General features: G+C 40.4%; 1 protein-coding gene across 2 annotated transcripts in view; it reads left to right on the top strand.

Annotated features, from left to right (window-relative positions):
- Nucleotides 1–20841, top strand: part of CCDC88C (coiled-coil domain containing 88C) — a 97424-nt gene extending 76583 nt beyond the window's left edge. The window contains exons 20-31 of one of the 2 annotated variants that reach the window (XM_042047240.1): nt 420–697; nt 5389–5532; nt 6886–7072; nt 7305–7450; nt 8666–8755; nt 9413–9654; nt 13619–13801; nt 14157–14225; nt 15005–15073; nt 15855–16153; nt 17129–17344; nt 18549–20841. In XM_042047240.1, the coding sequence (XP_041903174.1) occupies nt 420–697; nt 5389–5532; nt 6886–7072; nt 7305–7450; nt 8666–8755; nt 9413–9654; nt 13619–13801; nt 14157–14225; nt 15005–15073; nt 15855–16153; nt 17129–17344; nt 18549–19562 (2937 nt within the window). In that variant the 3' untranslated portion in view covers nt 19563–20841. The remainder of the gene's footprint in view (nt 1–419; nt 698–5388; nt 5533–6885; nt 7073–7304; nt 7451–8665; nt 8756–9412; nt 9655–13618; nt 13802–14156; nt 14226–15004; nt 15074–15854; nt 16154–17128; nt 17345–18548) is intronic. The other variant, XM_042047241.1, reaches the window with a different exon arrangement.
- Nucleotides 20842–23613: the final 2772 nt, after the last annotated feature.

Below are 23613 nucleotides of genomic sequence, written 5' to 3'. Positions count from 1 at the left end.
CCACGGACACAGTGATGCAGTTAATATTTTTGAGTTTGGGTGAACTTAAGCTTCATTACGTGTACACAACTGTGGGGTAACTTTTGACTTTGATCATGATTGTCAGAGATGCAATTGAGTTGCGAGTATTCCAGATCATCTCAGTCTTCGGGCTCAAGAGCTTCTGGTAAAACAGTGTTTTTTCAGTTTGGAGGTTATCGGGATAATTTTCATACTGCTGATAGCATGGCTTTATGGGGTGCATACTAGCAGTGGTAATACCAAAGTTATGCTGAATTGTACATAGATGCCTTAAGTCTACAAGGCAGTGACTTTATTCTTGAATAACTCTATATTGATGTAAGCTGCTACAAAATGTTTGTTGTATCTACCAGTGGAGGTGAATAAGTAATATTTACTTTCTATTTGAGAAACTTTAGGTAGAAAATTCAACTCTCAGCTCTCAGAGTGCTTCACTGATGGCCCAGAACACTTTACTCCAAAATCAGCAGACAGCCAAGGAGAATGAGAATGAAAATCTACTGAAACAGAAGGAGCAGCTGAAAGCTGAGTATGAGTCATTGCTTCAGGACCATGAACACCTTGCTTCACTGCATGAACGGCAGTCTGCAGAGTATGAAAGGCTAATAAATCAGCACAGCTGCCTGAAAACATTACACAAAACCCTGGATCTGGAGCACAAAGGTCTGGGTGAGAGGTACGCTCACTGCTCAGGAGTATAGTGTAGCCAGAATGTGGCCATGTTAGAATTTTAGCATTAAATGTTGTCTCCAATTGCAAATAGAAGTTACGAAGTTGTTGCCCTGAAAAAGTGCCTAGTCATTCTTGTTGTCATTGGGACATTGGAGTTTTCCAAGTATTTTCATCTAGATTTCAGATCTCTAAAGGTGTCAGAACAGAGTTAACTCTGGTAATATTTAGCAAACAGTGGCTTGGATCTTGGGGATGCTTTGTCAGAAGTAGCTTAAATGCTTCCACTACATTTAAGAATTTGCGCTGTAACAACATACAGCCTTAAAAACATTCTCCAGTTCTACTGTGTGAGGTCTCTGTTCTAACGATGAAGTCTGCAGGTCACCCAGGTAGTTACCTGTACGTGCCTGGTGTGTATCTTGAGAAATTTCAATAATTGAACTTTGTGGCATCCATGTCATGTCAAAGGAGGCTCTCCGAAGGAAGCTGTATTGACCTATCAGATAGTGATGTATTATTAATTTTCTTGTAGTTCTCATAATCTGAAGCTTTTGCTTCAGGCCTTTCAGTTGAATTAGGAAATCTGTAAACTGTTAATTGTTTAGTCTCTAGTCACTGTCGTTTTCTGACAGTTGTGCGTGGGTTGAACAATATACATGGTGTATTACTACAAAAAATGCTGCTCCTGCCTACCTCTCAAACTTCTCTTTTGCATTTCAGTGATTTTCCTCAAATCACTTGTATTTAAGTTTAATTTCTGTGCAAGATCATTAATTGGGTTCAGAGGAACTCAGTGGTGATCCTTGATGCTAGACTGAAAACTGGTGCTAAACTTTTCTTCTCAAAGATTAAGGAGCTGGCAAATAATGTGCGGTAGATTCTTATAAAGTACAGAAATAAACTTATTGTGATTAAAATATCCACTGGGGCTGTGTGACAGGACAGCTGCTTGGCTGTTGACTAAATGAGCTGTAAGTGATTACACAGACACTGTTCCTACTTACCAAGTCTCTCTCAGACTGATTAATGGTTCTCATTGGTTCAGGCTTTGCTTGAGATTACTACACTGCAGTCTGTTAAGGCAGTTTGCTGTATTCTTTCTTTGCTTGATGAGTACCAAATACTAAGCAGCTCTAGCCTAAGGAAAAAGTGTTTTTCAAAGAATAGGTTACCTAGAGAGGTAAGTGCTCAGATATCCAGTGTAATCATTAACAGTTTGGACTCTGTTTCTGACATGTGATTCCTAGTGAGAGGTGTTGCAGGGGAGCAGGTGGTGGCCTTCTCTATATTCAAAACAGGTTGAGTTTGGCAGTTTTAAGAGTGCAGTATCCTCCTCAGCAGTTCAGTCTTAAAAGATACTTATCAAGGTGATTAGTCCAAGGAGCCCATTTGGCTGTCAGGAAAAAAGCCACAAGCCGCTTTTTTAGTGCATGTTTTGTTCTCCCTCCATCATGTGCTGCGGAGGGAGCAGAAGGGAGAAAGACTAGCATAAGGAAAGTTCTCTTATACCTCTTCTTTTTAACTAAAGTATTTAACTGCTAAGATGGAATATTTCACTTTCAAATTCAGCTAGAATGCACCGCCTGCTAAATTTTCACCAGAGCAGCTCAGTGCAGCCAAGGTGTTCTCTTGTGTGGTGTTTAAGAGATGGGTTTTGCTCATCAGAACTCCAAGGTGTTTGGTTTTCCTCAGCTGGTGACAGTACTGTAATCATAATTCTGTTGCTTAAGGCAGGATTACACTTCCACACAAACCTATGACTGCAGCTTGTCTAGAAAGATCCACAGCAACTTTAGTTAGCTTGTGCACGTCCAACAGCACGTCCCCAAGGTTTGTGTAGTTCACTCTGCTGCATTCTAACCACAGAATGTTTTCTGCACCTGAGCAAACTTTGTTAAACCTCTCTTGGTTCTGTCTGCACAGTATTAACACTGCAGTGGGGATTTAATAATGGGTGGTGTGTTACTGCAGTGAAATGGCCTGTCATAACCCAATGAACCGCAGATGTGTGGGTTTGGCTTAGCAAGAAAAAGAGGGTTGGTATGTTTGGGTCATTTACCATTAATAACAGTTTTTTGACTTTGTGGTGTCTGGCTGACCATCTCAGAGAACACAGAAGGGTTGGCTGCTTCTGCTGCATTTTAAAATTTGCTTTACATATTGCATATTACTAAGAGAAGGTAATAACTTTCTAGCTACAATTGATTAACTGATCCCTGAGCATTTCTTTGTGGCTTAGTCTGGAGAAGTCTAATCCTAGAGACATTGGAAAAAGAATCCCTGCTGTGTAGGATTACATATTGCAGGGAGCTGTATTATTATGTTACCAGTGCTGCCTGGTAATTATTTTTCTGGGTTCCTTTTGCCACGCTTTCTACCATAGCTGAGTGTTTTCAGAGTTGTCTCAGTCACAATTACCTACCCATAGTATTTCTCCTCAAAAAGCAGCAGAAAAAATAAAAGCCAAAAGGGAGTAAAGAGGACTGTGATTGTTCAATCCTAGGAATGGATTGTGTCAGAGCCAAAATAGGTTCTATATGTGTGTATAAGAAAATCTTTTTAAAACCCTTTGTCCAAGAGCCTCATGCTTTAAAAAGTGAAATGACCATGAGTGCCGAATAGTTTACAGGAAGGGTAACCTGGTCTCTGGTGGTAGAACTTGTCAGGTTGCACAGATTGTGCTCAAATTGTAGACTCCAGGCTGAATCTGTACTACAAGAAGGTTTTGGCTGAGGATTAGGGCTTTGGACATGAAGAATCATTTCTATTTTTGAGACAGTCTCCTCTTTCTTACCTTTCACCTAACAACTAGGGGAGCAGCTGTGGTATACCTCGGGCTCCATGTGGCAGCCTGTGGTGCTGGGCCTGGCTGGTAACACTGGACCAGTATTCTGCTTCTCTCTAAGGAGCCCTCTTTAAAATATAGAGGGCTTGGATAAAAATGAACAGAGTAGCCCTATCATACAGACACAGCAAAAGAATTTACAGCACAGTTTCTTCAGAGACAGCCATGGGAATCTCTGCCAAAGGACTAACAGGAGTTTGTCTTCTCAGACTCTGGATTGGCACACAGTCTGTCTAAAATGCTTCTTGGAGCTGGATGTGAAACCTTCCTCTGCTTTCAGGTTCTTCCATTTGTTGTACGGACATTGAATTTGAAATGTCCCAGACCTGAATAGAGGAAGAAAATAAATAAATAAGGTTAATTAAACTCTACTGCTGTTACTGGGAATGAATAGCATAAAGCAGCTTTTGTCTGGGAGACAGGTACTTTCCTGTGTGGCCCTTCAATGGACTGGAATTTGGGACAGGCTGTAATTTGACCCTGGGATGAAGGGAATGGTAGCCTGAAAGAAAAAGAAGTTGGCAGGAGTCAGTGTATTTGGTGCTGTCTGCTGGTTTTGGTTTTGGTTTGAAGTTTTCCTGACTGCAGAGTAACTGTGCTCTGCATTCATCTCTGCTGGCATGAGAGTCACAGAAAGATGATGCTTGTTCTCTTTAGCTTTTTAAGCAATGCTGCATCTTCCACCTAGATTCTGTTTTAAAATTGCTTGGAAGAATATTTCTCCATTACTGACACAGATGTATCTGATAGTTTGGGGCAATACCCTTATATTACAGTCACCAAAAAATGTGCTGATGACTTTTGACATTCATTGCACCGGTGGCCCCAGTGGCCTCTGCCAGTGTATCTGTACGGGCACAGATTCTGACAGAAGCCACCAGAGGGAAAAAAAAATCTGGGAACAGCTTGCTGCCTTGTGAAGTGATTTCAATCCACCTCGTTCTTCACAGCATTTTCTGAATGCAGGTGGTGTAGCACCTCAGGGAGGCTGAGCCTCCCTAATCCATGCCTGTGCCAAGTATCAGGGGACTCATTCCACACATCGGTTACTTTAGCATTCCAGAGATCAAAATTAAAGACACAGTTGATGGCATCAGCCCTCTCTCTCTCCCCATCTCCCTGCCCTGAATGGTTTATCCACAAGTTACATAAACCAAGTAACAGTGGAAGGCTGGATGTGAACACCACTTTTGCTCTTGGTTTTTTCACTAGTGAACGAATAGAGCCGCTTGAGCATGTGAGTCAGCCCCTGCTTAAAGGTGTTTTGCTGTCAACTCACTGATACTCATCATCTGTCTGGAATATGCAGGAGATTAGTAGATGTGCAGGATGCTATTACCTATACATACAACCTAATATGCATGAGGTGGTTACCTAATAATTTCTTGCTCATTGCTCTGCTTTCTTGTTGCTTTTTGGGAGCTGCTTTCTAGTCAGATTTTTGACTCTTGCCACCATCAATTATTTGTGATTTGGATTCTGGTTTAGTGGAGCAGTTTTGATGCACTCTGCAGAATCTCATGCTTTCACCAAATGACCAAAATCTGGAATTGAAGTAAGATTCTGGCAGTTGTGTTCCAGTTTGCTTAAAAAATGCTTTTCTTTTTCTTTTATTTTTTTTTCCCACTAAAGTCTTCTCTGCTGACTTGTATACTAAGTTGAATTTTCATGCATAGTGTGGAATTCTTCAGCTTTGGTAGAAGTTTAACCACATAAAGGTGGATGAAATAAAGCAAGCAGGAAAAAAAAATACTTTCTGGTCATTGGGGTATTACGTATTAAAAATCCTAATCCAGAGGAAGAAAAATGTTTAAATGAAAGCTGAGGGTGTGCTATTCCTCCTTTTGCAGATACAGCAGTTTAATGAAACACAAAGCAGAATTAGAAGAGTTGGAATTAGTTTTAAAATCTGAGAGAGAGGTTCTGCAACAAGAGAGAAGATCAAATGCAGTAACCACTGGGGAAAATCAGAAGCTGAGGGAAGAACTGGACAGGTATGGTTCCTTTGCTAAATTGTTATATATTTAATTTAAAAGTCAATTACGCAAAACATGGATATGTTGCTTTAGCTCTGAAGTACCTTCATATGATGTGTCTGTGGTTTTTTCTCTATTTCAGTACTGTTAATTTGGTAATTTTAACTCATTAAATATTGTCAGCTTCATGAATACTGTCAACCGATACTGTTATTTGGTGCTTCAGACCTGGGACCTTTGCTCATACAAAATAAGCTTCCACATGTGGTTGGTTCAGTTCACAAGGGTTTTCTGCAATGAATTGTTTCCAAGCACTTGCCTTTAGTCAGAGCTACAAATGCCCAACTCCCCAGATGGTACTGGGTTTTTTTTTCCCTTGAGGAGAACTGGTTTATGGTTTTTACACGATAGGATTTTAGCTCTAGGAGTTACCATTGTTTATTTTCTGCTTCCCAGAGAAAACTGCCATTTCTGTTACTAAAAGCAGTCTTAGAGACTCTTGATCAGTGGGTAGCTGTTCACTCATGGCAGAGCCCCTTTTGAGAGCCACCCCCAAAAACCTCCCCCTAGCCTTGCTAATTACTACGAAGGTGTTTTGAGAATCTGTTTGGTACAAATAAGGGGCCAAGACCACTTCAAGTTAAAGCAATGTCAGGTTAAATTATATTTAAGAATCACATTTTAAGTTGAGCTACGATTGTGCAAGTGTACTTTAGAACAGTGCAGAGCTCTCCAGAGGTTTTCTCAAGTTTTCTGTTCCTAATTCATTTTCTTAGGGATAAAGACGTCGCGTAATGTTGATTGCAGGGCTGGTAGAGAGCCAGGCTTATCTGTCAGCAGATACAGAACTTAAATCTGTTCGTTTAGTTATTTAATGTTATGCCTTCATGATTTGTAGACATTTTTATATTTACCTAAAAGTGTAAAAGACTGCCACAGTATCATCTTACAACACTACAGCGTTTCACACTTCAGAACACTTAAATGCTCATATTTCATGCATCAGGATAAAAACAAGAATGTGTTTTCTTTATTTTTTGCCAGATAGAGCTGCCTTTATATACAAATGCTCTTAAATACTTTGTGCCTCAGAAATTTGTGGTGTGTTTCTCACATATTGAGGAAACAGCAGTTTTATTTTTCATGTATTTTCCTTTCAGTTCTTTTGCAGATTAGAAATTTTTTTATAATGTTATCACTACTTCTTAATAAAATTTTATTATATGCTTAGAATAAAAATGTCCTTAGGAGTTACTCTTTGGAACTATGTTTGATTTAGTGAGAGCTGCAAACAGATGTGGTGTGGTCTTTGAATGTGAGGTCGTTTCTGTGAAGCATCCTTCTTAAGTCTGCTGTCTTCTTCGTGTTTAGGGTGAATTTCTTGCACAACCAACTAAAGGCAGAGTATGAAGGGCTGCATTCACACACTAAAGAGCTGAAAACTTCCTTGAACAACTCTCAGTTGGAGTTGAATCGTTGGCAAGCTCGCTATGATGAGCTGAAAGAACAGCACCAATCCATGGATATCTCTCTGACAAAGCTGGATAACCACTGTGAGGTGAGTAGCTGTAGATACGCAGCTGCTGCTGCTTTTGAGTTAGAGAGCTGACATTTATTGTGTGAAGCTTTTGACATGCTATGTATAGAAGGCCAAACTAACAATGCACCCATAAGAGTTTGAAGTTTATGGGTTTGTATCTTAGGTTGCCATGCTACTGTTGTTACCTTGATTATGGTGCACTCCAGGGAAGCCAGATGCAGAGGAGAGCTTAATTTGTCTTGTTTAATAGCTCCTGTCCCGTCTAAAGGGAAATCTGGAAGAAGAAAACCATCACCTCCTGAGTCAGATTCAGATGCTGAGCCAGCAAAATCAGATGTTACTGGAGCAGAACATGGAGAGCAAGGACCAGTATCATGAAGAACAGAAACAGTACATGTAAGAAAAAAGAGATTTCAATTGTGAAACCTAAAAAAGTAATCTAGATGAATATAGAATACAAATCATCCATCAGAGCTAGAAGAGCAGGCAGTGGAATGATAGGTCTTCTTGATATCTGTCAGAAAAGGGGGTGTTTGGTAGGAGATAAGTGTAACTGGAGAAAGCACAAAATGTTTTCACATTTCCTTACTGCAAAGGGATGTTCACAAAACACCTGGGGAAGCGCAGCTCTTTCCAAATAATACAGATGAACCTATGTGGAAAATTCAGTTAGAAAAGATTGGATGCCAAACCCAGTGGTACTTGTCAAAGAAGAAGAGTTTGGGAAAGTTTGGAAAGATTTTTAAGATTTTGGAAAACAGCCAAGTTGCAACACAAATTTAGTCTTATGAGAGTAATTTTATATTTAGGTTCCTGAAGAATAGCAAATATTCATATTCATCTTGGTTTTGTCATTTGCATTTCAAGAAATACCTGCTTTCATGTTGTTTTTAAGGATACAGACATCAACATATGTTGCTGTGTCCTTCATGCACAGGTTGACACGCTGAAGTGAGATACCCTGTTTAAAGATAATGTGCCTTTACAAAGAATCCTGTTTTCACTGCAGTGAATTTCTCTTACAGATATGAAAGAAGGAAGAAAAAATGTCCTTAATCCCAAGAATTTTAGTTTAAGCACATCAGGATGATGTGGGAGTTACTGAGTTGAGTTTTATAGCAGTACTGGCTTAGATGGTTGAAGTGTTAAGAAATTGTTTGCTGAAATAGGCTGAATACAGTTCAGATGTACTCTGTTTATCCTGGTGTCTGACTGTTCTGTGATGGAGGTACATTTGCCCTACTACTTGAATGAAAATAAGATTTGCTAACTTCCAGTGTGTAGGTTAATAAAATAATGAGTGAGAGATATAGTTAATTTTAACACCCACCAAACTAACTCTGCCTGAGATATTAGTAATCTAGCACCACCATCTACTGTTGTTCTTTCACCTTTCAAACTTATTGCACAAAAATCACCCACCAGCGTGGTTGGTAGGCTTTTGCATTTGCCCTCTTGAAACAGACTGTAAATGAACTCAGTGGGATTCTGAAGGTTCAGGATAGGAAGGTATTTCAGTCTCTTTCCTCTCTTGGTGGCTTTTGGTCTTCAGTTTTTTGATTATGCTTAATTTCATACAGATGATTCGGAATATGCTTTTCCCCCTCACAGTGATAAATTAAATGCCTTAAGGAGACATAAGGAAAAACTTGAAGAGAAGATAATGGATCAGTACAAGTTCTATGATCCTGCTCCAAAAAAGTAAGTTCCACATGGATTTGGTTCTGCTGTACAGATCTGTGAGGACAAGAAAGGGCTTTCTGTAACTGGGGATAACAGAAACTTCCTCTGAAGTAAGGGTGGTGTCATTTCCACTTGTCTCTTCACTCTTGCTCCCAGTATGGTGACTAAACAGCACTAGGAGCTTTCAGAGCTGCTCTTTCAAAGCAAGGGATAAGCAGTCTGTTGGAGAGAAAGGACTTAAAAATTATGTTAAGAACAAAAAAGAGCCAAGCTAATTCCACCATACCTAGTTCTGACTGATAACCTTAGCAAAGAGGCTTTGAAGCAGCTTTCATTTCTTTCCTCCTTAGTCTGTTCTTGTAGTGGAGTTTTTCACACTGTAAGAATGTCTTACATGGGTCCATATGTGTAGTTTAGATTTCTAGCAGAGTGAACAGTTGTCTTTCTCACATTTCTCGTGCTGAAGAAATATTTCTGTAAAAGTAATTTTGACTTTAGTAGAGAAATGGATCTCAAGTGCTGTGAAATTTATGCTACATTCTTTGAACCAAATCATGACAGTAAACAAAATAAGAATGTAGGATGGCTTGATGGCTTTAGCACAGCTGTAAACTTCTTTGGGGAGTATTTCTTATAGCATTTTCTGAATTCCATTCACAAAACCTGCTTTATCAGGAAAAACCCCTGGATTGGAGCCAGAGCCTTAGTCAAATTAATCAAGCCAAAGAAGGAGACTCCAAGGGAGCGGTTGAAACCAGCAGCAGAAAGCCCCACATGGCATTCTGAATCCCCAGAGATGGTAAACTCTCCATCTGCTTCCCAAAAACTGAAATACCAACCTGAGGCTCAGGATAATACCTCTCAAGGGTCAAACCCTGTGGAAGAGAGAGAGAACCCTGGGGGTTCTTCAAACAAAGGTAAGGAATGCCCAGCCCAAATTTATAACCTGAAAAAATTTTAAAAATATTTAATATATAGAGAATGTTAAGGCTCAATCACTTTATATTTTATGTCCTTTTTTTTGGTTTTGGGGTTTTTGGTCGGGTTTTTTTTTTTGTTCAGTTGGTTTTGGTTTGGTTTGGTTTTTTTAGTACAATAAAAGTTTTAGTATGCGTAAAACCCTGAACTAGAAATTTGAGTAAACTCTAGAAGGTAACGGGTTGGGTTTAGTTTTAGTTTACTTTCTTCCTTTTATCTACTACTACCCCCTTCGCCTTCTGTGTAAAATTCCTTCGTTTTCCTAGGTGTATTGCATGTTACTGAATAAGTTGGTTCAAATAGTTCATTTACTGGGGTTTTGTAGCAAAGCAGTTTAAAACTTGATCATGGAATAGTGTGTAGTTCAGGAGAGGCTGCTCTTTGAGGGGCATGAGCTGGCTGACAGCCACTGCCAGCAGGTGGTGCACGTGCAGAACAAATAACCCATTTATTGTAAATAACTGATTTATCATAACCTGGTGATTTTGGAGGACAATACCATGTTTTGATTTAGAATTGAACAAGGAATTTTGTAATGTTAAATGATGAAATTATTTTTTTTTAACACTAAGGCATATGTAGGGAAGATGGAATGGTTTTCTGTTATGTTAGTTTATACAGTAAATCAGGTGTTCCTAATTATGGGAAATTTAAAAGAAAGTTCCTCAAAATAAATACTCTTCATCCTTACTAAAGGTAATATATATGTCCCAAGCTTTGTTTATTCTATTGAGATAATTTCTGTCAGCTTCTATATATAGATTGTTGTATTCCAGGAATACTTTTCAAGAAGCAAATTTGAAATTGATACTTGAATAAAAATTCCTGTCTTCCCACTGTGGTGGGTGGGAAACAGAAGGGGGGAGCAGCTGAGAAAAGTGGAACTCTTATTATAAACTACTGCAAGTATCTGTCTGTCTGAAGGTTTCCTTTTGATTGGGTAAAAAGCCTTTCTCTTTTCTAATTCTTTGAGGTCATTTATTCACTTAAAGTAAAAACAGATGTTTTATGGAATAAGATCATCCATATGATTCCAGGAGATGTTAAGTGTTTAACATGCATCAAAAGTTCAGCATGGGAAGTTGGGCTTGGGTTGCCACAGAACAAGGCCCTTGTAGAGTGCCAGAGATAACAGAAAGTCTCTGGGGCTTCATTTATTTTGATGTTGTGTGAAACACACTTCTGTGCAGATGCAGATCACCGGTACTAAAGCCTAGAAGACATCCAGGAAATTTGAGTGTGTTATCATTGAGTAACATGTACACCAATTTAATTTTATATTATAAAGCAAAAACATTTTGAATGCTCTAACTAATTTCTTAGTGGACTTGCTTAAATATTGTGTGTATGTGGTAATCTATGACTTAACCTGAGTCAGATTAGCTATGTTCAGCTATGCATTCATCAGTCCTCCATTATAGGTGTTGGTCATTGTTTAGCCGTATCTGTTTCTACTGCTTGTGTAGTCTTTAATCTGTGTTAAGACATTTTAAATTTTATTTATAAGGCTTTTTTTTTTTACTTTTTTTTCTTCTTCTTTTTGGGATACCTGGGTGATAACAATTTAGCTGCACAGCGCAAAAAGATTGCCTTTTTGAGAAGCAAAAGCAAGGATAAAGAAAAGTCTCCTAAGTCTCCATCGAATCATCAGTCTTTCTCTAATCGGCTCCGGTTCTGGTCTTCTTCCGACATCCCATCCTCTCCTAACGAAACTCTTTCTTTCCCGGAACTGGGAGTTTTCTAACAACTTCTCTGTAGCATTTATCTTCATTTATTTCTGTCAAATATTAAAAAAAAAAAAAAAAATCCCATATGCCATAAAAGAATACGCACATTGATAGAAACACTCAGCATGTCTATACAATACTCTAAATACGAGCAAAGATTAGTGAACATGGACTTAAGTTTTCCTGTAGAAGATGAATCACTCTTGCACACTGTGGATCATTTCTTCAATGCAGCACACTTAGGGGACCTCATGGCATACAGTTTGCGTATGTATATTGGCTGTGGTGCATGTTGTAAGTGAAGTTGCTGTTCGCTTCAATATTTTCTTGCAGTCATGTACTTGCATTGTGTCCAGTTAAAGTGTTGAACTGATTTGCTGTTGCTATGCTTTCTACAGTGTGGTAGTCATACTAAAATACAAATACAGTCTTAAACTCCAGAGATTTTTCCAATAGTCTGTGCTACTAAATGATTTTAAAAGACAAGTTTTTTAGCATCTTTTTCTGCTTTTAAATAGTCTAGCTTTGAATATAGAGTGGAAGCTACTGGAAAAAAAAAAAAAAAATTATTCTCAGCCAAGTGTCTTGATGCTTGCATTCAAACCTGGTATTTGCAAGGTTTTATACTTCCAACTGTGAAAATTCATCCTGAATTGAGCTGATGTTTTGGTTTCTTCTGATTCAGTTTCAACAGATTTTTTGGAAGAAGAATGTAGATTTGTTCTCTTAAGACTGGGAATAACCTTCATTAATCCATTGCCCAGAATTCTTGTTGTCTAGTAGTCATGACCTGGTGGCTTCTGAAATGAATGTGCAGGTCCAGTCTGCACCGTGTTAGAGAATTAGATGTAGCATGGGCAGTGTGCTACCAGGAGCTCAGCAGAGAGGCCAAAAGATCTCGTTTCCCTTCTCACTCTGAGAAGTGTCCCTGGTGGCACAACCAGGGACTCTGGCAGAATAGCCTGTTGCTGCCCATTTTGGGATTTGTAGAGAATGTTAATCTCCAGGGTAATTAATATTTTTGGCATCCATAGAACTTTTAAGTGTGTCTACAAAGTCAATTAGAAATACAGATTTGCATGTGAAGCTTTAGCCAGTAATTTCCCCTGCAGGCGTGGTATAAGCTTCAGTTCTGAGAGCAAGTGCTGGCCCTATGCAGTGGAGTCCACACAGACCTTGGGAGAAAACATTGTTCCTGAATGAAGTCAGCTTCCAGGGGCCACCTAAGATGACAGCACCTTGGTCCATTTCTCTAATACCACTTCACAGCTGCTCTGTGCTTTGAACTGTCTGTCCATTGTCTCTGCAAGTTGTTTATTTTGACTGCTGCACTCTGCTGCATTTTCAACATTCAGTTTCTATTAATCAAGTAGTCTATAGAAATATATACAGAATCTAGAATCTTGCATCTCATTAAGTGTGTTTTCTGTAGTACATTCTTTAAATTTTGTTCTATGTGTGACTTAAAGCATTACATTCATGTTACAAGGAATTAATTAACCTGCTTCATCAGTAGAAAAGAATTTTTCAGATTCTTAATCTAAGTAATATTCTAGCAGACAGTTTTGTTGTTCTCCTGCTAAGATCCCAGGAACTCCACTTAAAAATCATTGCACCAGAACATCATAAGAGCAGTTTCAACCTTGTAAAGCCTGAGCTCTTACCCACAGCAAAGATCTAAGCCTGAAAGCAGGCTTAGTGCATGGATCATGATAGATAATTTTCAAATCAGCATTATTTTTCTTCGAATAAGAGCATGACTACTGTCACTCTTTCCTTATTCTATTTTATTACTGAAGTAAGTACTTACAAAATGCACCTACAAGGAATAATGTTATGGGAATTTCACACTTCACTTATCTTTTCTGGATTCATGTCTTTGCTCCTTTTCTTCCTCCTTTCACAGTAATTGTTGCATGTATAATATCAACCCTCCCACCGGCACTAAGCAGCCCTTGTCACTCCCACACTTTACAGAGAGCACACATGATTGACAAGCTGGTGGCAGAAATTTCCTATCCACTACTGCACTGTTTATGGAAAAGCTTGCCAAACTAGCACCTCTGTTGTGCAGTTTCTTTGTGCCTGTTTGTCATGTTTGCATGGGCAGATAAATACAAATCCCCAAATGCTATTTTTTCACTGAGTCTTATTCATTTACCTCTCTCCCCACCAGCGCTAATGGACCTAAAGCAAAAAAGGAATTCCCATCACGGAGGCAGCAATGATAATGTTGAAATTTCAGCAGACTCTGCAACAAAACCCAGCTGTGTGGAAATGGGTCCCAGGACCTACTCAACCTCAGCTATTCACGTGCACACTTCCACTCCCATCTCTCGGCTCCAGAGCAGGCCCAAAGGTGTGTGGTGCATTTGATACACCGGCTGGTAGTGCCAGGCATGCTGCTTCGTAGCTCCTGCGAGGCTGCTAGTGGCATTTGAGTATAAAGCCAGAGCACTAATATTTTCACTCCTACTTTATCTGCTTAATGGTTTAACGATGAGATACAGGGTTTACTCACTCTTGTAATGTCATCAACTTGACAGACCACATTTGACTGTCAGTTCTTCAGTGGTTCCCTACCCAGTGTTTAGAAGATGGGTCTATAAAACCCTCTTGGATCACCTCAGTCTTCTACACTGCTAGAGAGACTGGCCTGAAGGATTAACCTTTCTGTGTTGAATTGGCCTTTTAAGTTTTATGTTCTTTTCCAGGCTATAATTCAGAAGATAATCTATGTGAACAGTCCCCAGAGGTGGAGTTTGCAAGCAGCAGACAGCATGGTAAGCTTGTAGCATGTGTGAGTGCTGTAAACATCTGCATTAAGACTTGTTTCATTACATCCGTGTGAACTGTCCTGGAGTATTTTAGTTACATTAATATTACAGAAGGAGGTGTAGTAATGCAGCACCATTTTGGGAATGTGGTTCCAACTGCTTCTAGTTTTCTGCTGAAGCTTTTAATGGATGTTTTGCCAAAATGAATTTTCAAAACAATGTTAATGTTGAGGCAAGTTGCCTTCCCCCACCAACGGACCTTTTAATGCATGTCCTACAGATTTGTTGGTGATTTTTTTTTGAGAATGTTTAATTCCTTCCTTAAGGGAGTGAATCAGCAGTAAGAAAAATTCTGTGTGGGGCTTGTGGATGCACAGTAGCAAGACTGTTGAAGCAGTAGAACTGCCTGCCTAGAGATTGTGGAAGACTTAATTTGCAAGCTGGCTAGCAGCTCCTTCCAAAGAAAACTGAGAAAGAGACAGCAACTTATTGTTGAGCTTTTTCAGTATCTGCATTACTTTATAGTTAGTGTAAAAACAAAACCCAGAAGGTACTACTTTATGCAAAAAATGAGATAAACAAGATGGATCCTAAACAACTTGAAAAATGAAGATGGTTTCTACTCAGTCCAGATTTTGGCATCCTGTGTATATTATGTTGTTAATGTTTTCAAAGTGACTTAGTTGCACAGGTCCTATTTTCAGAAGGGAGACTGATGCCAAGTCTTCTAGAGAATCAGAGGAACTTAAGATCTGTTTGTTCAGTGCTTGATTTTTGTTTTTCAGTGTCCAGGCCAAACAGTTTAGAGAGCAGTAGGAACGCTTCCAGCAGTAATTCACCTCTCAATTTGAAAGGTAAAGCTTTTACAGCTGAGTTATGACAAACAGGAAGTGAAATTCTGTGAAACTGTGTAAAATGCCATTTTCCTTCCAATTAATTTTAAAGACTGTTGTTTTGAAATGGTAATGATTATGCAATCTGGACATGGGAATCAAAATGCTGGCAAGAAGTGCTTTTCTAAGATTGATTCTGGCAAGGGGTGGCTTTTAAGGCACACAATCAAGTTTTGCTTCAGTCTGACTGGCATCGTATTGTGGGAAATATCAGGCCATTTATTAGACTCTCTGCAACGTATTAGACTCTCTACAGCAAGAGGTCTCTGTGGTTCTTACTCTGTACACAGCTTGTGTATGGAATCAGTGTGCTCTGGAGATTTGCTTTTGCTGAAATTGTGCATCCTTGAAGGATGCCAAGAGGGAAAAAACCGCTTTCTGCTTTTCCACTGTCAGGTTCTAGCTCTCAGATCACACAGCCTGGGAGATCTTTTAGTGATTCACAGGTTGTAAAGAGGCACCTCAATATTATCTTATTAATATAAGGCTTATTAGCCTGCAGTGCTATTTTTATTCTTTGGAGAAGTAGTTGTGCTTGTTTAAGGTGCTGTAAGACTCTTACTAGTCCTGATTTTTCAAAGCTCTGATTGCTTTGACTTCTGTAGCAGAAAAAAAGTAAGGTAAAAAATGTCACCCAGTCTGTGTGGAAATGGCCCTGGATGATAAAGTTCCTACTTGAGTGTGAAATCTACTGATATTACATCAGAGCAGTGTCATTAATGGTATTTATGCTTCTCCTCAGGTTCCTTAGACCATATCCATGGTAGAACTGAGAGCCTCAGCAGTGAAGATATGGTGCCAAGCAGGGATGCATCAGCCTTGCTCCGAGACACCTATTCCCTTCACTCTGTTGCTGCTTTCTTAAGCCCTAGCAGGCATGAGTCCTCCTCCCACCGGAATGGTTTGATGTCCTGTGATATACCTCTGAAGAACAATCCATCTCAGTCTTACGCAGGCAGGCAGCGGTCTGCCTCACCTGGCAGTGAGATGGTAACTTTGGAAGAGTTCTTGGAAGAGAGCAACAGGCTGTCTCTACCAAGTGTAAGTAAATAAAGCCAGATAGCCCATTTCAGATGTCAAAAAACTGTTAAAAGCTGATTTAGGAGGATGAGGGCATAGGGAAACAGAGAGAGACAAGATGATCCTTGTTCATATACGTGAGTACGATGATGTCTTGCGAATGAAACAGTTTCAATAACTGAGGCAAAATTAGCTTTCACATAGCACTCTGCTAATTTATTTTGGTGTATGAGCTGTGACAAGTCAGATAATTCACTGCAAGTACTGTGTGTTGGACTGCTGGGGCTCTTTGCTAGCAAATGGTTGTGGTCAAGGTTTTGTATTATATCATCAGTTCTCAGCTCCAGGTATTTTTATTTATAAACTGGTAACTTTTCTGTGTAATTTTCAGCACTAAACTATAATTAGGAATGAAACCTAGAATACTTTTCAACTGAAGTGCAAAATACGCAGTTGTAAAAACCATCTCTTAATCTGAAAATATCAGTGCATTTGAGAAAGACTATTTTTCTTGCAGATGGAAGTTTTTGATACTTCTCCCCATGTTTGTGTGTTGACTGGTGCTGGTTCAATGACTGCAACAATATGTCTCTTATTGAAGTGCTTTTTTCAGGAATTAAATGTTTGTTTTCAAGATGACATTTGTCTTTCACTGCTCAGACATGCTGTACAATGTGAGGCAGTGCACTATTGAACAGGTATATACCTGTAAGGAATATCTTAACAATTAATTGATAGTGTAAGTGAACAGAGATTTCTGTTTTATGAATGCCTTGGTAAAAGTATTAAAATCAGCAGAGCTGTGCCATTTCATGGCATCGGTAAATTCTAGCCCTTGGATCTTCAGAGTAGTGTTTAAATATACCTCCTACTCCCTCATTATTCCAAGTACAATTCTTAGCTTTTAGAGATGTTTAAAATTATTATTTTTGTGTGTGTCTGTAACTACCTGACCATGTCCGTTTTCATTCTTTCTGTCATCCTGTTCCTTTTCAGCATCGGCGCAGTTTAAATGAGACTGAAATGATTTCATTACACCAGTTTCTGTTAGAAGCTGATGCACTGTATCCCTCTTGCTACTCCTTATGTCCTTCCATTCATCAGGAGCATTCGCAGTCACTTGAATCGGTCCTCAGTGTTTCACGTCCTGACAACGTGAGGCACAGAACAGGCAGGGGAAATAGGAGATCTGCTTCATTCTATATCCCCAGGGTATCCATTGTTCTTATTATGAAGGCAACAGCTGCTGACTTACCACAGCTTTTGCTAGCATATTAATACCTATAGAAGCATACTGTAACTCTTACTTGTTATTTTAAAGGCTGGCAGATCACTTGCATTAATTGCTCCTAAAGTATTTGCAGTGCTTGTTCGTACACATGCGTGTTTTCGGAGGATTCATCCTTCTGTAATGTTAATGTGTGTAACAGCTGTTTAAATAAAGTTAAAAATAACCTTAATGCTTTAACACTTAGTGGAGCTTAGAAATTTTTACACTGCACTATTACCATTGATGGTGTTTGGTTATGGAAAATGAGTTTTTTGGCTGGAAGAAATATTTGGAACACTAGTGAAATAAGTATATTAAGCTTTAAACATGCTCCCTGAAGAAAACAAGTAAATTTCATTAGCTTGCTCAGCATGTTGTTTGTAAAGACAGCATGTCCCTTAACTGTTCTGAGCATGCCTTTTACTAATACTACAATGGCTGCTGATCAGACATTGCCATTTTTGGATTGCATGGACCATCCCCATGAAATACTCATTGTATGTTTTCTTTTACCACCAGGTTAATTGTCTGACTTGAAATTTGCAAGTTCATAGTGGGCGAACAATTTTTGTAATGGTATTTTTGTACATTTCATTGTATCGCACATGCAGCTTTTAACATATATTGAGTGGGAAAGGTGAAGGGAATCAATGGAGAAGGAATGAAACTTTTTTGTAATGCTAGCACATTTCCCCAAGGTATTGTCTTCTGTTACCTTCCTGAAGTTACTGTAGAGAGTTATCCAGATGAACTGTATTCTGGAAGATCACAGACATCATTGATAGCTGCTGATACCAAAGGCTGATGTAGTCAATATGATATTGATGTTAAAGTGACAGTGGCTGATGTGAAAGGAGGCAAAAGAGCTGCTGTCCAGGTTGCAACCAAAATGAAACTTTTAAGAATTATGACAATTAACCTGGCAAACAAGGCTGTCATAATCTAATTACAATAAGCACATTTTTCCTTGAGTTGGATTTATACCCATTTAAGCATTCATCTCTTTTGTTCCCCACTATATAAAATCTATGGTTGTGTTTGGCTTGAATTAAGTGGGAAGGAAGACTATGTGAATACAGAGTTCTGCATGATTCTTTAAAAAAAATGTGTTGTCATTAATGTGATGTGCATATTTTCTCACACCAGGACACCTCCACTAACAGAGATGACTTGCTCGGCGATTATTTTAGGAAAGCAAATGAGCATTCAGCTACTGGGAACTTGCTGGTTCAGCTGTCCAGAAAGGAGGCTGCTAAGATGCCCACTAGTCTTGTTGCTCCAACTGTGAAGATGGCCATCGCTGGTGAAGAAGGGAGAACAGCTAAGCCTGACAATTACATGAAGCCAAACCTCAGACAAGTTGAACCTGATGCTCTGGCAAAGCCCCAAGGGTCCCTTAAGCTTCCTCACACGCCACAGCACCAGTCTGGCAGCGGGATGCGGCAGATGGCACAGCCTCAGCAGCCTGGAACTGTGAGCAGGAGGAGTACGTCACTGAGCAGGGCATTTAGCTTAGCCTCTGCAGACCTCCTCAGGGCTGCTGGCCCAGAGGCCTACAGGCAGGAGAGCCCTCAGAGGTCAGGAGCAGAGCTGCATGGGGGCAAGGACACTGTCAGTCAGACCACCAGAGCTTCTGTGCCAACGAGCTCCCAGGCACCATTAAGAGAGAGGCCGCAGTCTGCAAAGGTGGCAGGTTCCGTGCAAGGTGTTGATTCCCGCTGTCGGCAGCTTGATGCGAGGCGCCTTTCCCTGGTCCCACCAAAAGATGAGAGGCCACTCTCCTTCCATCAGTTCTCTGCCTCACCCACTGCATCCACCAGCAGTCTGAATGCTCAGCAGCAAGAGCGTGTGAACCCTGGGCAACACTACTCGTCTGCATCACACACTCCCTCAAAAGTCAAACCCAAGTCAGCACCTCGTACTGAGGAGGTGGCCACAGTGGCCCCTGCCAGAGCTGTTTGCAGCAGCACTGAGGGAAGTACTTCCCCAGGGCAAGGCCAGGGTGATGCCCTACCCACCAAGTGCCAGGGTAAGCTGTTAGAAAGCAGCTCTGGGACTGTAGAGGAGCCCATGAGAGGAGGCACCTCCAACAGCACAGGTGGGTCTCCTGATCCCCAGGGGGATCAGCAGACGGTTTGGTATGAGTATGGCTGTGTGTAACCCACAGGTGTAGTTGTAATACGTGTGTTTGGTATGGCTGATGTCCAGGTACCATTTATCTAGACACTGTCAGGTCTTAAAAGGCATCACCTGCATGCTGCTCTGAGTGTTCTCTGGGTACTGTTCTGTAGTTGGACAAAGTGTGATTAAGAGAAGCAAGGAGCAAAACTCCAGTCCTTCTTCTGACGCTGTTGTGCCTAAAACAAAGTGGAAGCCTGACCTAATCTCACAGCAAACTTGGCACCTGATTCTCACAGGTTGTGAGCGTTCCCCAGTCCAGCAGAATCTTAGCAGGGTCTTCTGTCGTTGCTGCGCGGTGCACCCTTTTACATGCATTAAAGAAAAGTTTCACAGGTCATGTGTGTGCTAAACCCAGCCCCCCCATTGGTAAATAACCACACTGAAAAGGTCATATAAAAGCCAAATTTCTCCCCTAAAGATAGAACCAAATGCTTAACTAGCATAGAGATGACGAGCAGAAGTGCATGGCTTTAGCCATGGATCTGGTAAAATCTATTTTTCTAGCCACAGCTACATCTTATAGAAGGTATTGTGTAGACTTCAAGGATGGCATCTCAACCTTTCCCACTTGGACTGTGTAAACACAGAGGCCAGCATAATTACCCCACTGCCTTCACTATAGCTGCAGCTCAGTGGATCCTTGACTCTGCAACCACAGTGGTGCTGCCTTTTGAAACTTGTTTTATCTTTTATACAAACACTGGAACTATTGCAGCCTTTCAGGGGAGATGCCATTTCAGTTGCAATGGTGGCATCTCGTGTACAGAAGTGTCTTGTAAGTATGTATATAAGAAGACCAAGTACTGTATAAGAATGCTGTGTAAATTGTGTTATTACAACCTTGTGTGCATGACAGCCCACATTGTAAGTGGTTTGTGGGATTTTGTCTCTTAGAAATCCTTGTTTGTCTCCAAGAATTTTTCTCAGTATAGAAAGCAAAATAATTTTGTACGCATGTGAAAGAAATATACTTCTAAAAATCTATTTATGTGCAAAGAAGTTCCTTGTATGTTTCTGTCCAGAGTGTCATCAGCTGCTTATGTATATATGATCAAATGCATATTTTAATTCCATGTTTGTAAAGCTGTTTTTCTTGCAATAGACTAAATCTTTAAAAAAATACTTGTTTTGCTGGTTCTGATTTAATTTAGTAAAAGATAAAACTGATTCATTTAATGATGTTTTTGTTATCTAATATGTAGCAATCCCATTCTGAAAACTACAAAATTGTTTATAATAAAGATTAAAATAAAATTGATTGATGTTGTACTTTTTGTCCTTGGAAAAATAAAAACCCCCAAAAATGTGATTCGCAGTGCTGGCGATCTGTCTGCAATGGCTCTTTGTAAGCCTTAGTATTGATTTGCATGTCTGGGTGAAGTTTTATTTGTTTTTACAATGTAAGAAGGTATAAAGACTTCTACCAGAAGTCCTTTTGTTTAATTGTAACCTTCTTACCGAAGACTACAGGAGGGTTGAACATGCAAAGTAAGTGACTTACAGTTCACTCTATAATTGGACTGTTAGATTTTTATGTTTCTCTGACCACTTCAGGCAGGGCCAAACATGCCGTCAATTTTGACCAAGCTTGCATCTTGTATAGTCTGTTTTGTAATTAGCTCTCGGGATGCCTTATGAAAGTGAGAAATTATTCATCTTTCAACATGTAGAGAATGGCAAAAAACCCCGTTCTGCCTTCTCTGCTATTTTAATTGCAAACTATAGTTTTGCAACAAATTTAAAATTATGTGTGCTCTATGGCAATTTTGGAACATACTGAATGTTCTTAGTAAACTCAAATTCTTCTTCCAGAAATTTTATCTCAAAATGGATTCTTGGCAGGACCACTAAAGGTTCAAGACTGGTGTTTCTCTCTTGTTTCAGCTCCTTTTTGGAGGGCATGTGCAGGCTGGACTGCTGAGGAAGCGATTTGTGACTTGTTAGTTACTGTAGATCTGCTTTTGCTATAAATACCTGCCCAGTGGCACACCTTAGTTGTCAGTTTCTGGGTAATTTACAATTATTTACGTTCTCAGTTCTAGTGAGTTTGAATAAAAAGATACTAAATACATATGTAGTACCATTCGGGTGTGGGATAATTCTAAATACAGATGTTCTGCCATGGAACAACTGTTGAAGCACAGAGTGCAGTGGCCCTGCAGTGGCCTTTCTGGGAACGTTCAGGAAGGTTTTGGTGTAGGTGCCTGCCCTGCCGTGGCGGGTGCAGTTATTTCGCAGTCTGCTCAGTCCATTAATTGTCAGCTCTTCCTTGACAGTCACGGTGGCTCCCGGCCGCGCTCCCGCCGTGTGCTGCGCCATCAGGTAAGGAAAGGCTGGGCGGGGGAAGGCCTGCCCACAGCCCCGGGGCTGCTGCTGCGCTTTGTCTTCCTGAGGCGCGCAGAGCCAGCGGTAGCGTGAAAGAGGCGTTCTGGTGCCTGAGGGGGAGAAGGGAGTTGTGTTTATGAGAGACAGAAATCGGCAAATCCTCTCTAGTTTTGTGCAGGTGGAGCTGGGCGGGTGGAGGTGCCGTGAGGCACCAGCTTGCGTGAGGTGGCGAGAACTGTGGGGAGAGGTGTTCCTGTGAGGGTAAAGGATGGCGCAGAGCTGCCCGACCCTTTCTTGATGCCTTCCAAGAAGTGAAGATTAAATAGCAGCTGTTTCACATTGCGGCTGTCGCGGCTGGGCCAGGCTGCGGGGGGGAACACAGCGAGCTGGCGGAGCCCCCAGCTGCCTGTTGGACAGCGGGATAAAGGCATCTCCAGGAGCCCCAGCCTTCCTCACACTGGCTTTTCCCAGCTCTGCATGGGCTGTAGGATGCTGATATTTCCTGACAGGAGGGAAGGGTGTGCTCTCTGAAGGTTGCTAATTATGTGCTAAGTAGTGCTGCGAATGGTTCTGGGTTCAACGCTGCAAGCCGTTCAGTGGCTCATTAATTCTCTAGGTCGAGTTTTTTATTAAAGGACGGATTTTTGAAGGGGATCCATCCCGAGGAGGCAGCTAAGTTGCCAGTAGTTTTCCAAGAAAGCCGAAGGGCACTTTGTGACTTTGGCAGCACCCGCTCCCTGCAGCGTGCTCAAACTCTGAAGTCAGTGAAGCTGTTTGACGCAAGGAAACAAATGATGGTGTGTGTTTGAAGTACAATAAATGGCTGCTGTGGGAGTGGCTGCCAGGAGGTTGCGTGCTCTGCAGTGACAGAGTATATCCTTAGCGAGAAATCTGAGGTCCTTTACAGAGATAGCATGTCATGGAAACCTTTTTCCTATTAGATATTTTTCCACTGTTCCTCAAACTTGGGACCTGATTGTGAAGTGAGCAGACCTTTTCTGATCTCAGTTAACTGAGTTCAGAACATAAAACCACCACAAGTAGAATTTGAAAAAATAGAATTTACTTTTTTTTTTCTATAATGAGGGAAGTTCAAAGTGTTAAGGACATTGTAAAAATAACTGGTGCTTAGCTTAGGAAAACTGTGCATCAGCATGTGGTCGGAAATTATTTCTGATTGTCCAGACATTTGGGGACATACTAGCTCAGCCACAGGTAAATTACTTTTAAGACAGAACATGGAAGAAATTTATCCAGAAATTGTTCATTCAGGTGAAAGGATTACAGCCTGGATGTTAAACTGATGTACAAAGAACAACACTGTTTCTTTTTTTTTTTTTTCTGGTTAAACATGAACCCAACTGTCCAGAGAGCATTTGAATTGTGGGTTTGCATTTTCAGATGAAGGGGGCAGTGGAGTGTGGAATCAGTTGTGGTAGATTTCACAAAAAAAAAATTATCCTAAAAATTGCTTCTCTGCCTATCAGGATCATGGAATATCAGATCCCAATGGCGCTGGAAATGTTCAAGACTAGGTGGAAAATTTGTGAATGTTTTTACAAGTCTCCAGTACCAGGCAGAATTGACCTGAAGTAACAGTGCAGGGTGAAATAATTCATTTACCAGAAATAACGAATGAAGTTGTTGTTATGAAGGGCTCACAGGGACTGGAGAATTAGACTGGGCCATGAAGGTCTGGCTTGAA

The sequence above is a fragment of the Corvus kubaryi genome, unplaced genomic scaffold, assembly GCF_017639235.1.
Source record: "Corvus kubaryi isolate FWS band 111438036 unplaced genomic scaffold, C.kubaryi_AGA036_p1.0 66, whole genome shotgun sequence".
Classification (NCBI taxonomy): domain Eukaryota; kingdom Metazoa; phylum Chordata; class Aves; order Passeriformes; family Corvidae; genus Corvus; species Corvus kubaryi.
Note: the sequence above shows the minus strand (reverse complement) of the source record. Positions and strands in the feature narration are given on the sequence as shown.